Source organism: Pongo abelii, chromosome 15 (assembly GCF_028885655.2).
Source record: "Pongo abelii isolate AG06213 chromosome 15, NHGRI_mPonAbe1-v2.0_pri, whole genome shotgun sequence".
Taxonomy (NCBI): Eukaryota; Metazoa; Chordata; class Mammalia; order Primates; family Hominidae; genus Pongo; species Pongo abelii.
The window spans coordinates 62,206,230-62,220,551 of NC_072000.2; the positions used below are offsets into that span (position 1 = coordinate 62,206,230).

At 41.6% G+C, this 14,322-nt stretch overlaps 1 protein-coding gene and 1 pseudogene across 7 annotated transcripts in view; one reads left to right on the forward strand and one right to left on the reverse strand.

Annotated features, from left to right (window-relative positions):
• ARMH4 (armadillo like helical domain containing 4) overlaps nt 1–14,322 on the reverse strand; it is a 200,304-nt gene that overhangs the window by 136,289 nt on the left and 49,693 nt on the right. For all 7 annotated transcript variants that reach the window (XM_054530674.2, XM_024231939.3, XM_024231940.3 and 4 more), the window contains one exon: nt 1,637–3,064. In XM_054530674.2, coding sequence (XP_054386649.2) covers nt 1,637–3,008 — 1,372 coding nt within the window. In that variant the 5' untranslated portion in view covers nt 3,009–3,064. The remainder of the gene's footprint in view (nt 1–1,636; nt 3,065–14,322) is intronic.
• Nucleotides 4,890–5,394, forward strand: LOC100434208 (ubiquitin-like; annotated as a pseudogene).

Genomic DNA, 14,322 nt, shown 5'->3' on the forward strand with positions numbered 1-14,322 from the left:
AAGTTCCATGAAGAACTGAAGTAAACTTGTTGCTCAGTCATATGAGCAACATATGAGGTCTTCATGGCCATGTGAACCCAACTCCATGTAAAAACCAACTTACAAGACATTTTATGGAAGCTTCTATGAAAACTGAATAGCACACGGGGTCTTTCAGTCTTTAAATAAAAATGAAATCGACACGTAAAATTCTATCTTTCTTTTGTCATTTATCAAGTGATCTTTCACCATTTTAATTCAATCTCAACACCTTATAAAACATATTACTGATTTGATATTTTCTATTAATTGGGCTACTCGGCTGAAGTAACACATTGTACATGTTCCAAAACAATTTGGAATGAGCATGTATACATTACACTAAGCTTTTCCTTCCCAATGTTGTTATCTGTCCAACTACCCATAATAAAAGAAAACCATTATCCATCAACAACAAATAGAAGGCTTTCCAGCTTATAATATTCACAGATGCAAAGGCCAAAAGAAAGTAGAAAATGCAGAACCAAGCAAGCAGATGATTTATCTTCCACCCTACCCCCTTCCTTATTTCTAAATGTTTTCTTTTTAGGAAAACAAAGTTAGAAAATTCATATAGTTAATACTATGAGATAACTACAGTACTTACCTAAAGCTTTTTTTGTAAGAAATATAAGGGATGTGAGCATATTTTAGAACAATGTGTATATAAGTATCCAACATTGTTTATTACAGTTTAAACATATAGCTAATTCTTTCACATTTTCTTGTATATTTATACATTTTCATAGTAAAATGTTTGAAAAATATTAGTCTAAAACAAAAATAATAGTATCAGGGTTTTTCAACCTCAGAGCTATTAACATGTTGGCTGGGATAATCCTTTGTTATGGGGGGCTGTCCTACGTAGTCTAAGATATTTAACAATATCTTAGCACCCCTCAGTTCTAACAACTAAAAATGTCTCCAAACATTGCTAAATGTCCCCTGGGGGAAGGGGAAAGCAAAACAAAACTATCCCCAGTTAAAGAACACTGGTCTATAGGCAGGATTTATATTTGGGTGTAATTTTTTTTTCTTTTTCTTTTTCTTTTTTGAGAGGGAGTTTCACTCTTGTTGCCCAGGCTGGAGTGCAGTGGTGCAATCTTGGCTCACTGCAACCTCCGCCTCCCAGGTTAAAGCGATTCTCCTGCCTCAGCCTCCCGAGTAGCTGGGATTACAGGCACCTGCTACCACGCCCAGCTAATTTTTGTATTTTAGTAGAGATGGGATTTCACCATGTTGGCCAGGCTGGTCTCGAACTCCTGACCTCAAGTGAGCCGCCTGCCTTGGCCTCCCAAAGTGCTGGGATTACAGGAATTGGGTGTAATTTTTATATAAAATAGATGATGTATTTGTATGCTTCTGCTTTTCATTTTTTAAATTTCATTTTTTTATTCTTTTTCAGAGAAGAGGTCTCACTATATCACCCAGGCTGGTCTCGAACTCCTGGGCTCACGCAATCCTCACACCTCAGCCTCCCAAAATGCTGGGATTATAGGCATGAGCCGCTGCACCTGGCCTGCTTTTCATTAAAACTTCAACCTATTTCTAAATTGCCATTAAAAAAAAATTGAAAGTTTCCAAATTAAACCAAAGCCTGTTTTTCTTTTTCTTTTACCTTTCATTGTATTTCCCAACAGTTGGTCTGCCTCAGACTCATATTCTGAGACAGAAACAGTGGTCTCTAAGAAAAACAGGGCATCGTTTTCTTTGGTGGATTCCGTGAAGTTGAAGTCTCCCGTACTTTGGAGCAAGTTCACAATGGAAACTTCCATGTCTTCTATCAGACTTGTGGGGGTAAAGGAACTTTGATCGGTGAAAGCAGGTGATCTCTCATTCCCATGCGCTATTAGCAGGGCTGTGCCCATGTGTGCTTCCCCTTCAGGCAGCCCCAGAGCCAACTCTGCAGCCTCTGTCCAAGGCTGGCCCCCTTCCACACCCTCATGGCTTACTTGTGCTGTCTGAGACATCTCCGTTCTCACCTGAGTCTCTTCATTGTCTCCAAGCTTGGGGGTCCTTATCTGGCTTACACTCTCTAATTTGGTGTCATCCCACTCATCACTTAAGGCAGAGGCAGCTGGAACAGCTGTGCTGACACTCACTGTGACTTCTGGGGCGTCCAGCAGACTGTCAGTTTCTGGCTCAACACTCAGGGTGTCCTCGGAAGTTTCGAGTGGTTGCTTGGTGGCAGCAGCCTGGGTGTTATCAGCTGTCATCTGCGACGGCTTCTCCTTATCAGGTGTGAGGCCTCCAGGCTCAGTGCCTGCTGTGGACTCAGCACCAGGGAAAGAAGTTGCCCTGTGGTCTGTGTCTGCTTCAAATTTCTCAGTCTTTGGATTGGTGGTTAGCATTTCCTTAGTATTCACATAGGATGAAGGTGAATGTCCCAAACCAACTCCTTCCTGACTTTCAGTTGCAAATGATTGATTATCCATATACTTCAGAAAACCTTTTGTGGTTTCTGTGGTCTCTTCTACAATGGGCTGAAAGTTAGTGCTTGTAAGGAGTTCCTCCTTTTCATCAATAGTCAGAGAAGGAGTCACAGTGATAGCAATGGTTAACATGGCCTTGGCAAGTCCACTTTCAGGAGATATTCTCTCTGGCTGGCTGGAACCAAATACTTCTTCAACTGAGGGGACACCTGACTCAGTAGCAGTGGAAACACCAGGGTGTTCAGTCTGCATGAGCCCAGCTTGTCCAGACTGGGTTTCTTTGTTAATCGAGAATGCTTTATTTAATGTTGTTGCCGATGGTCCTGCTGACACCATCATTGGATCTTCAGAGACCACCAGTTGGGGAGTCTGCTTTGAGGTAATGGAGCTATTTTCTAGGTCATCAGTGTTCATCTTATCAGACTGCCCTTTTTCCGCATGAACATGTGCTATCTCCCTCCTTTCTATTTTGGGGAAGGCCAGACATTGTGTGGCAATGTTGAAAAGCAGAAGGCTACAGAAAGCCAGACAAATGTGCAATACAATCGGTCCACTCATAGTGGAAGAGAAATGGCACGTACACTGGCAGAGTTGACAAGTCCAGTAATTGAATCCTGCAGAAAAATAAAGCATATCAAACTGTCATATAAATACATGTTGTAAATAAGTCTCTTTAAATTAAACCGTAAGTAAAATAATCTCCTTGACTTTATAACACACAGAGATGGTAGGTAGGAGAGGACTGTTCTATTTCTTTGCACCGTTGAGACATAGATAACCCAGTTCATTTTTCCCTGCTGAATTTTGCTGATTTAACTTGAGGTTCCCTAGAAAAAGGTACACATAGTTCAAGTATTAAGTTCATTGTTTCTTAAATACCTACTTGAAATAATTTACCCTTGAAGTCCCATTTGCAATATTCTCTCCAAATTCCTCTATTAACCATGTAGTCAAATGACTGTAGAAATAGCAACATGTCCAAGAAATAAAAAGTAAGTCTTACACATTCATTCAAATAACTTTTTAAGTGTTGCCACAGTCTGAATGTTTGTGGCCCACAGAATTCATGTGTTGAAACCTAATCAGCAACGTGTTGGTATTAGGAAGTGAGGCCTTTGAGAAGTGATGACTTCATGAGGACAGAACCCTCGTGAATGGGATTTGTGCCCTTATAAAAGAGACCCCAGGGCCAGGCACAGTGGCTCACACCTGTAATCCCAGCACTTTGGGAGGCCGACATGGGTGGATCACCTGAGGTCAGGAGTTAGAGACCAGCCTGGCCAACATGGTGAAACCCCATCTCTACTAAAAATACAAAAATTAGCTGGGAGTGGGGGTTGGCACCTGTAATCTCAGCTATTCAGGAGGCTGAGGCGAGAGAATCGCTTGAACCCAGAAGGCAGAGGTTGCAGTGAGCTGAGATCGTGCCATTGCACTACAGCCTAGGCAACAAGAGCAAAACTCCATCTCAAAAAAAAAAAAAAAAAAGAGAGAGAGACCCCAGGTCAGGCACGGTAGCTCACACCTGTAATCCCAGCACTTTAGGAGGCCGAGGCCAGCAGATCACTTGAGGTCAGGAGTTTGAGACCAGCCTGGCCAACATGGTGAAACCCCATCTCTAATAAAAATACAAAAATTAGCCAGGCACGGTGGCACACACCTGTAATCCCAGCTGCTCGGGAGGCTGAGGCAAGAGAATTGCCTAAACCTGGGAGGCGGAGGTTGCAGTGAGCTGAGATCATGCCACTGCACTCCAGCCTGGACAGGAGACTCCGTCTCAAAAATAAATAAATAAAATATAAAAGAGGGCCGGGCACAGTGGCTCACACCTGTAATCCCAGCACTTTGGGACACCGAGGTGGGCGGATCACCTGAGGTCAGGAGTTCGAGACCAGCCTGGCCAACATGGTGAAACCCCGTTTCGACTAAAAATACAAGAAAAATAGCTGGGTGTGGTGGCGGGCGTCTGTAATTCCAGCTACTTTGGAGGCTGAGGAAGGAGAATCACTTGAACCCGGGAGGCGGAGGTTGCAATGAACCAAGATCGCACCATCGCAGTCCAGCCTGGGCGACAAGAGCGAAACTCCATCTCAAAATAAAATAAAATAAGAGACCCCCAAGAGCTCCCTGGTCCCTTCCATCATGTAGGACACAGCAAAAAGGTGCCTTCTATGAACCAGAGAGTGAGCCCTACCCAGACACCCAATCTACTATCACCTTGATCTTGGACTTCCCAGTCTCCAGAACTGTAAGAAATAAACTTCTGTTGTTTATAAAAATCCAGTTTATTATACTTTGTTATAGCAGCCCAAATGGACTAAGAAAAATGGGTTTGAAAACACTAAATATCATCATTAAATGCTGAATACCAGTTACTTCTAAGAGTTTTTTAAAGTAAGTAAATAATTTTCAATGAAAATATGTCTTTTAGCTCTTTTTCTTCAGCGAGGCGGCCAGGCTGCAGACACAGAGATGCAGATCTTTGTGAAGACCCTCATGGGCAAGACCATCACCCTTGAGGTCAAGCCCACTGACACCATTTAGAATGTCAAAGCCAAAATTCAGGACAAGGAGGGTATCCCACCTGACCAGCAGCATCTGATATTTGCTGGGAAACAGCTGAAGGATGGCCACACTCTCTCAGGCTACAACATCCAGAAAGAGTCCACCCTAAACCTGGTGCTGTGCCTGCGAGGTGGCATGACTGAGCTTTCCCTCTGCCAGCTCATCCAGAAATACAACTGTGACAAGATGATCTGCTGCAAGTGCTATGCTTGCCTGCACCGCGGTGCTATCAACTGCCACAAGAAGAAATGCGGTCACACCAACAACCTGTACCCCAAGAAGAAGGTCAAATAAGGCTCTTCCTTCCTCGAAGGGCAGCAGCCTTCTGCCCAGGCCCCATGGCCCTGGAGCCTCAATAAAGTGTCCCTTTCGTTGACTGGAGCAGAAAAAAAAAAAAAAAGAAAAGAAAATATGTATTTTAAATGCTTAAATCATTTGTTATTCTCTGCCACAACTATAAAAATTACAGGCAAAACATGTTGCAAAATTTAAGGATTAGAAAAGGTTTAAGAGTTAAGCAAGGTTAATAGTTTCAGAAAAAAAACAAAATATATTTTAAAATTAGCAATCTTTATTGAATACCCATTATTATAAGATAAAAAATTTATTGTAGTATTTGAAATAAATTACTCACATTCTCATTACAACTAAAACTATATTAAAATTGTTAATTTTCCCCCAAATTTAAGGGTTTCAGTTATTTTTTTAATCTATTTTGCTGAGTAGGGCCTTTTCTTTTCCCATCATCAGAAATTTCTCAGAGATGCTGCAAGTTTTCTAGAAAATTAAACCTTGAAACTAAAATTCTAAAATAAAAACCTCGACTTCATAAAGTTTACATTTTTTTCTTTCTTTCATGTCTAATCATTCAATGATCTAAGTTAAGCAAATGATGTGCACATGTGAAATTTAGAAATTTATTTTCATAAGGCCTTCTTCCCTTAAGGAGTTTCAAAGCTTCCATGTGTTATCTCATTTAGTCTTATAGGTCCTTTCAAGAAAGAAGAAAGGTAAAGTCCTCAGGACATGATCTACACGGCTGAAGACAAAAAGAAGCCGGAATTTTCCTTCCTTCCTCCTTTTTTTGTGTCTTTTCTTTTCTTTTCTTTTCGAGACGGAGTTTCACTCTGCCACCCAGGCTGGAATGCAGTGCAAGTCAGCTCACTGCAACCTCCGCCTCTTGAGTTCTTGTGCCTCAGCCTCCCGAGTAGCTGGGACTACAGGCGTGCACCACCATGCCCAGCTAATTTTGGTATTTTTATTAGAGACGGGGTATTACCATGTTGGCCAGACTGGTCTTGAACTCCTGACTTCAAGTGATCCACCTGCCTCAGCCTCCCAAAGTGCTGAAATTACAAGCGTGAGCTCCCCTCCCCTTCCCTTCCCTTTCTTCTCTTTTTTTCTTTCCCCAGGCTGGACTTGAACTCCTGGGCTCAAGCAATCCTCTTGCATCAAGCTCCTAAGTAGGTAGGACTACAGGCACACACCACCACACGGCACAAGAAGACTGACTTTTTCTACATGAGAAAAAAGGAATCCATGGATTTAGAGCTAAGGCTTCCTGCCAACTACCACCACCACATGAGTGTACCATCTTGGAAATGGGTCCAGCAGCCCCAGTCAACCCTTCAGATGACTGCACCCCTAGCTGACATCTTGACTACACCTTCTTGAAAGACTTTGTGCCATAACCATGCAGCTAAGTTACTCCCAAATTCGTGATGCATAGAACTGGTATAAAATAACAAATATTTATTGTTATTTCAAGCCACTAAGCTACGGGGTAATTTGTTACACAGAAATCTTGAGTCCGCGATGCTTCAGGGAAATACAGGAATGGAATGACAGCACGAGTACAATAGTGTCATGTGCAGAAAAGAAACAGCATATCAGGGATTACAAATTTAGCTGAAGAAAACTGAAGCCAGAGATGACTAGAAGAAACATAAGTCCCCAAACAATCTGCAAGGATAATGAGATGGGTGCTAAGTTTCCCCATATGCAGATGGGGGTTTGAAACAAACATATCTGAATATTAAATTACATGCTGGTAGCTAGCATTGTTTTTGTTTATTTGTATGTTTATTTTTGAGATGGACTCTCACTCTGTTGCCCAGGCTGGAGTGCACTGATGCCATCTCAGCTCGCTGCAACCTCTGTCACCCAGGTTCAAGTGATTCTCCTGCCTCAGCCTCCCAAATAGGTGGGATTACAGGTGCCCACTACCACGCGTGGCTAATTTTTGTATTTTTAATAGAGACGGGGTTTCACCATGTTGGCCAGGTTGGTCTCGAACTTCTGACCCCAAGTGATCCACCCATCTCAACCTCCCAGAGTGCTAGGATTACAGGCATGAGCCACCGTGCCCAACCTTTTTTTTTTTTTTTTTTTTGAGACAGAGTCTTGCTCTGTCACCCAGGTTGGAGTTTGATGGTGCAATCTCAGCTCACTGCTCCCTCCATCTTCCAGGTTGAAGTGATTCTCCTGCCTCAACTTCCTAAGTAGCTGGGATTACAGGTGCCCGCCACCATACCCGGCTAATTTTTGTATTTTTAGTACGGACAGGGTTTCACCATGTTGGCCAGGCTGATCTAGAACTCCTGACCTCAAGCGATCCACCCACCTCAGCTTCCCAAAGTGCTGGGATTACAGGCGTGAGCCACCACACCTGGCCACATTGTTCTTTTTAAAAAAGAGAAAATGGCAAAGATATTTGATAAAGAGGAAACAGCATGTGCCACAGCATGTCAACATTCTGGACATTAGTTATCACTGTACTTTAGATGAGCCAGGATGCACTCTAGTTCATAGCCAGGTAACAGATCACTGAATTTGGCTTGATGCCTCTATTTGCCTTCCTTAAAACAAAAATGTAATGTAGGGGCCAGGTGCAGTGGCTCATACCTGTAGTCCCAATACTTTGGGAGGCCAAGGCAGGAGGATCATCTGAGCCCAGGAGTTTGAGACCAGCCTGAGCAACATGGCAAATCTCATCTCTATAAAATGAGCCAGGCACACGCCAGTAGTCCTAGTTACTCAGGAGGCTGAGGTGGGAGAATCACTTGAGCCCAGAAAGTCAAGGCTGCAGTGAGCCATGATCATACCACTGCACTCCATTTTGGGAGACAGAGAAAAGACCCTGTCTCAAAAACAGACAGACAACAACAACAACAACAACAAAAACATATGAGGCCTGGCGGGGTGGCTTACGCCTGTAATCCCAGCACTTTGGGAGGCCGAGGCAGGTGGATCACGAGGCCAGGAGATTGAGATCATCTTGGCTAACACGGTGAAACCCCATCTCCACTAAAAATACAAAAAAATTAGCTGGACGTGGTGGCGGGCACCTGTAGTCCCAGCTACTCGGGAGGCTGAGGCAGGAGAATGACGTGAACCCAGGGGGCCGAGCTTGCAGTGAGCCAAGATCGCACCACTGCACTCCAGCCTGGGTGGCAGAACAAGACTCCATCTCAAAAAAAAAAAATGATAGCTGTGAAACAAGAGAATCGACAGTCAATGAAACTACGCCTTTGGATTTCTGTTCAGACAAACTGACCTACTAAATTCTATCTATATAGTTCAAGAGTCACAAAAGCTATAGAACTCTGTGGTTCATTTCTGATCTGTTCAGATAGCTGCCCTTTCCTAAACAAATACTTTTTCTATTCAGTGAAATCTTACTAAACGTGTGGCCTAAAACCTTGGCCCACATGATCCCATACTTCTGAATAAAAATCTGAAAACCCCAGGCCATCATGAATGGTAATAGAGTTTAGAGGGACTTGGGCTGGCATCAGAAAAATGATTCCTGAATATTAGCTTTATTGATGTTGAAACTTGCTATATGATACTGAGCAAGTGGTCTCAGTTTCTCCTTTGACAAAATGAGGAATTAAAATAATCATTGAAATCCCTTTCTCATCCATGATTTTATTCTCATACCTCACCTATATGACATAAAATAAAAATACAAATATTTCTATATTCCTATAATGTTGCCATCAAGTAGGAAAGGCATTCAAATGGTGGAGCAGATGCTTCATGTGCTATGTGTATGTTCTGGAGTCATGTGGACTGAGAGAAAAATTTTACAAACAAATCAGATCAAGGGAAGAAGGGATAAATAATAAAGACTTAATACAGCCCCACTGCCTTTCCAAAACATAATTTTCCTTCCAAGTTTTATTTTCATCTGTATCTTGGGTTTTAGAATTTTTGCGTGAAGGGAATTCTGCTATTGCTCCAAAAGACTTGCCTTCTGTGATTGTCAGCCACCTGCTTTCTAAATTCAATTACAACAGAAAGAGTGGGGGTGAACCGCAAGCCTTTGCTTTTTTCCCCCCTTTTCAAAGGCATTGATGAAAGCTTTTTCTACGTCTGTGTATTGAGGCCATATGTTCCCTCTCCCCACTATTGAAAGCAACGACTATACGTTAAAAGGAAAAAAGACAACCTGTAAAAAGAATAACAGAAAACACGTCTGGAACTCAGATAAACTGATAGATGACCTTCAAATTCCAGGATTTTCTCCACCTTTCAAAGCCCAGTATAGGTTCATGTAGTCACTCCCATTTTTCTAATGTCCCACAATGGGAGTTACATGATGCTCAAGAATAAACGAGAACACTGTTGTCAGTTCAACAATATTTCTAAACCTAAATAACCATCTGCAACCATATTTTGAAGGCTATGAGCCTTTTCCTTTTTCCTCAACACTGGATCCCCTTCCTGGCAATGTGCCTGGCACAGAAGAAATGCTCAGTAAATATTGGCTGAACAAACAGATGAATGTCTATAGCCCACTTTGCTGGGAGAAGTGGAAGGAGGAGAGATTCCATTGCATATTGGAATTCTGTGTCTTAATTATCTTCAATTAACTCAATCATAAGAATATTTAACAAACAAACAAAAAGAACATTCCTCTTACTTTTCCCTCCCACTGCGTATTTGGATGCTGCTTTCTTTTCACTGTATCTCTCCATGCAAATTAATTCAGATAAATAAGCTCTAACCAAATTACCAACTGATGTTGGATATCAGCTTTGAACAGCTTAAAAAGCATCTCCTTCAGAGCAGGTCAGTAGCACTTTGTCTATCTTTTGCTATCAAGCTATCTATCCTAATAGCTTGGCAGTCTCCTGAACAATTTACTGCATTTCTGCCACCAGTGAGCAAGATAAGCTGTTCTGTCAGGCATTATCTTTGACAATCTTACATAGCTACAGTCCAGAATCTGTTTCTTTGTCAAGTCTAGGCATATTCAAGTTTCAAAGACAAATAAAAGGCAACATAAAAAATACCAGCCTTGGCCATCTGGTTAGACTTAATCAGATTTTGTAAGCACTTGGTCAATATTTTTTCCAACTAAAATGAATACTGCTATTTCAGTATGTTACCAAAATGAAGACACAAAAGGGAAACCAATATGTTAAATCATTCTCACCAGTGATGAAGCTACTATTTCCAGTGTCAACTGAGTTTCATATATAATATTAAGGCACAATGAGCATCGCCCCAAGAGTCCTCAAGACACGGGAGGGCTGTAGAGTGTGCCAAGAAACTGGTGACAGTTTGCTTTATATTTTCCTTTTCTTATGATATACACAAAAACTACAGAGAGCTGCTGTGGGGTAGGTGAAGAAAGCTACCTCATCTTGGCTTTTCATTGTCAACTGGAAGTTACTTTGATGACGCTTCAAACACAACCATCTTCATCTGAACTTTGGTGGCCACCTTGAACTCTTCTCTCCTTTACATTCTAGATTCACAACTGCTGTGGATCCTCCTCTCATAATCTCTTTTGGAATTATAACTTCTGATCACCTCATTGGATAGTTATTATTTTAAATGCCTCTTAATTGATGACCTTGTCTAGGGTCTCTCCTCTCCAATCTATTTTATACAATCCAGAGGGTTAATTTTTTTTTTTTTTTTTTGGATACGAAGTCTCAGTCTGTCTCCAGGCTGGAGTGCAGTAGCGAGATCTCAGCTCACAGCAACCTCCTCTTCCCAGGTTCAAGCGATTCTCCTGCCTCAGCCTCCTGAATAGCTGGGACCACAGGCACACGCCACCACACCCAGCTAATTTTTGTGTTTTCAGTAGAGACAGGGTTTCACCATGTTGGCCAGCATGGTCTCAATCTCTTGACCTCATGATCCGCCCACCTCAGCCTCCCAAATTGCTGGGATTACAGTTGTGAGCCACCACACTCAGCTGGTTTATTCTTAAGACTAAAAATTGAAATAATCAATCAAAGACAGCTACCACTTAGGAGCTGCTATGTGCCAAGTGTTCTAAGTGCCCAGTGGAAATTATCTTATTTAATCCTTACAACAACCTAATGAGGTAAATACTGTCATTATCCCACTTTTTAAATGAGGAAAACAACAGGCCGGTAGAGGATAAGTAACTTGCCTAAGAGATAGTGTCTGTCTTTGATCTTTTGGATTCTGTCAGAATTCAACGTCCCTACCTTTGCCACACAACTCTCTGCTTTCCCAAAACACAGCATATAATGTCCCCAAATATACAGTTGCCAAAGTCCATATCTAATAATGTAACCCCATACCACTGGTGCCCAGTATAAACACCATCACCAGTCACATACATAGCACTTTTATGTGCCATACTCATCTCAGGCCCCTAAGTTGGTTTTTTGTTTGTTTTATTTTCGAGATGGAGTCTCGCTCTGTCGCCCAGGCTACGGTGCAGTGGCACGATCTAGGCTCACCACAACCTCCACCTCCCAGGTTCAAGCAATTCTCCTGCCTCAGCCTCCCGAGTAGCTAGGATAACAGGCACGTGCCACCACGCCCAGCTAATTTTTGTATTCTTAGTAGAAATGGGGTTTCACCATGTTGGCCAGGCTGGTCTCGAACTCTTGGCTTCGTGATCCACCCACCTTGGCCTCCCAAAGTGTTGGGATTACAGGTGTGAGCTACCATGCTCAGCTCTCAGGCTCCCAAGTTTTGAGAATGACACTGTACGACCCATGGTTCCCTACCCAGGTAGCCAAACCCTGGCCTCCCAGGTCACATCCCATTCTGGCCCATTCTTTCCCCAGCCTTCTCCTAGCTCCTGTAGCATGAATTGTCATGTAAGTCTCAGCACCTCAAATGAGATTATGTTCTTTGCGTACAAACACTAGTCTTTACCATTCCTTTGTTTGCATACATAATTAGTAATGAGGGTAGGCACAAAGAGGAGAGATTCCATAAATATTTGTTGGCATGATGTGAATATAAATAACCATTTAAGAATATGAAAAAGAATGTTTCGAGTCCTTATTTTGTACTGTAAGATTTTTTTAATGACATTTCCTGGTCTAACCATGTCTAATTGTATGTTTTATTCAATACCTAGCCAATTTTGGCTACTTATTTAATGCGTCACTCTAACAATAACAATAACTTATGTGTTCTCATTTCTGCTATATTTTAAGGTTTCAGAGTTTATTACACACACACACAACAGACCAACAGTTACAGGTAACAAGTCTCACAGCTTCAAGTCAACATGCTTGCCAAATACCATCTCACCTTTTGAAATACAATTAGTGATTCTCTGATGAGGGGGAAAGTGTCTTAATAATCTTTGTGTGTTCATAATCTTTCCATTTTGTGTCCTAATCTTTCCACTTTGTCCTTTTCATGACCATTCCTCAATGATTAATTTATCATTGTCTTACTTTTTCTTTTTTTAAATCCTTAAGGCTGTTACTGCCAACACTATCTTATTGCCAATACTATTGTATTTATTTAAAGCTGAGCTTATAAAGACTATCACTCTATTAACCCAGCTGTAGCAAATGGCATTAAGGTACCACGTTTCTGATTCACCGTGCTACTGACAATCATCACTGGTCTGTTATATTGGCTTTAGGATCTGGGCTGCAGCTATACTTCACCATAAATTAAATAGCTGAATGACAGACAATCCTTTCAGCAGCATGTTCCATCACAATGGAAGGAGGGAGAAGGAGTAAGTAACCACAAAGAAAAGCATGGTCCCCCAGGAGGAAAGCAGCCCCAGGGCTGGCAGTGAAGAGGGTAAGTAGGCTGGGGTCAAAATAGCTACTCTGGAAACTAAATACCAGTAAAAAGTACTTTACCATCCCTGAAGACCTCACCTAAGTTCTACATACTGAGCTCACAAGCTTTAGTCTCTACAAATTAGTGATGTAGACAAATGAAGATATCCGTGCTTATCACCCCTAGCATATCATCTCATCCCTGGTAAAAGGAGATGGACTTTAAGATTTAAAAACAGGCTTCTTCGAGTTCCAGTTCTACCTCAGGCAAATCACTGAAACTCAGTTTTCTTGTTGCAAAGTAGAAATAATAATGCTTGTTATATTTTTTCGAAGGGTGGAAAACACACACAAAGGTGATAATAGACATAAAAGCAGTTTGAAAAAAAGGAAAGTATCATGCAATATAAGACATACTAGCATGCTACTGACATGCATTCCCGTCAAATACAGAAATGTGAGCAATTTGAAGCATGTGTAACATCAGCCACAAATGGAGAAGCATTTTTTTCCCCAAGGTATTTTCATGGAGCTTCCCCTTTCAGCTTTATCATGTAGACAATGTGACCTGAGAGGCTTCTGCTGTCTGCAGAATCCTATCCTGATGAATCTTGATCAACAAGCTCTTCTCCATCCATCAGACAGTTTATTTCAGTGACCCAGTTGGACACCTCATTTCTGGTTTTTGTGGTACACAAATGTAGCCATTTGCTTGGCTCGATCTCTAAGTAGTTGACATTTAAAGGGAAGCTGAAACTAGTTTCAGATACTTCTCTTATAATCACCAAGTAAACACAATATGGAAAAATAAGATTGACCTCACATCTTGCTTAGGGAATGAGTTTTCATTTTACAAAAATTAAAACCAGTTTCCCTCTGCATAGACAGCTTCCCTATGTGAGAATTTTTTTAAGTTCAATTAACAAAAATACAATTCCATACACAACTTTTCAGACAAACATCTACAGAATAAAGGGCAAAGGACACCTTTAGGTGGAGAGTGGACATTTTCCATAACAGATAAATCCGTTTTCCTCATTTTGATTCTATACTTATATTTAGCATCAAACCATTTCTGTAATACCAAATTATAATACTGTAAAGGTCTGGCAGGAAACTCCGGAATACGTAGTAAGAAGCCTCCCATGAAAACAAAGACAAATTCACATCTCTCTAATTGGCTCCGTTGCTGTAGCTACCTTAGACTTGGTGAGCCTTGGAAGTTTTTATGAATAAACTCAACCAATATCAAATCTGTCTGCTGCACAAGTGCTTGG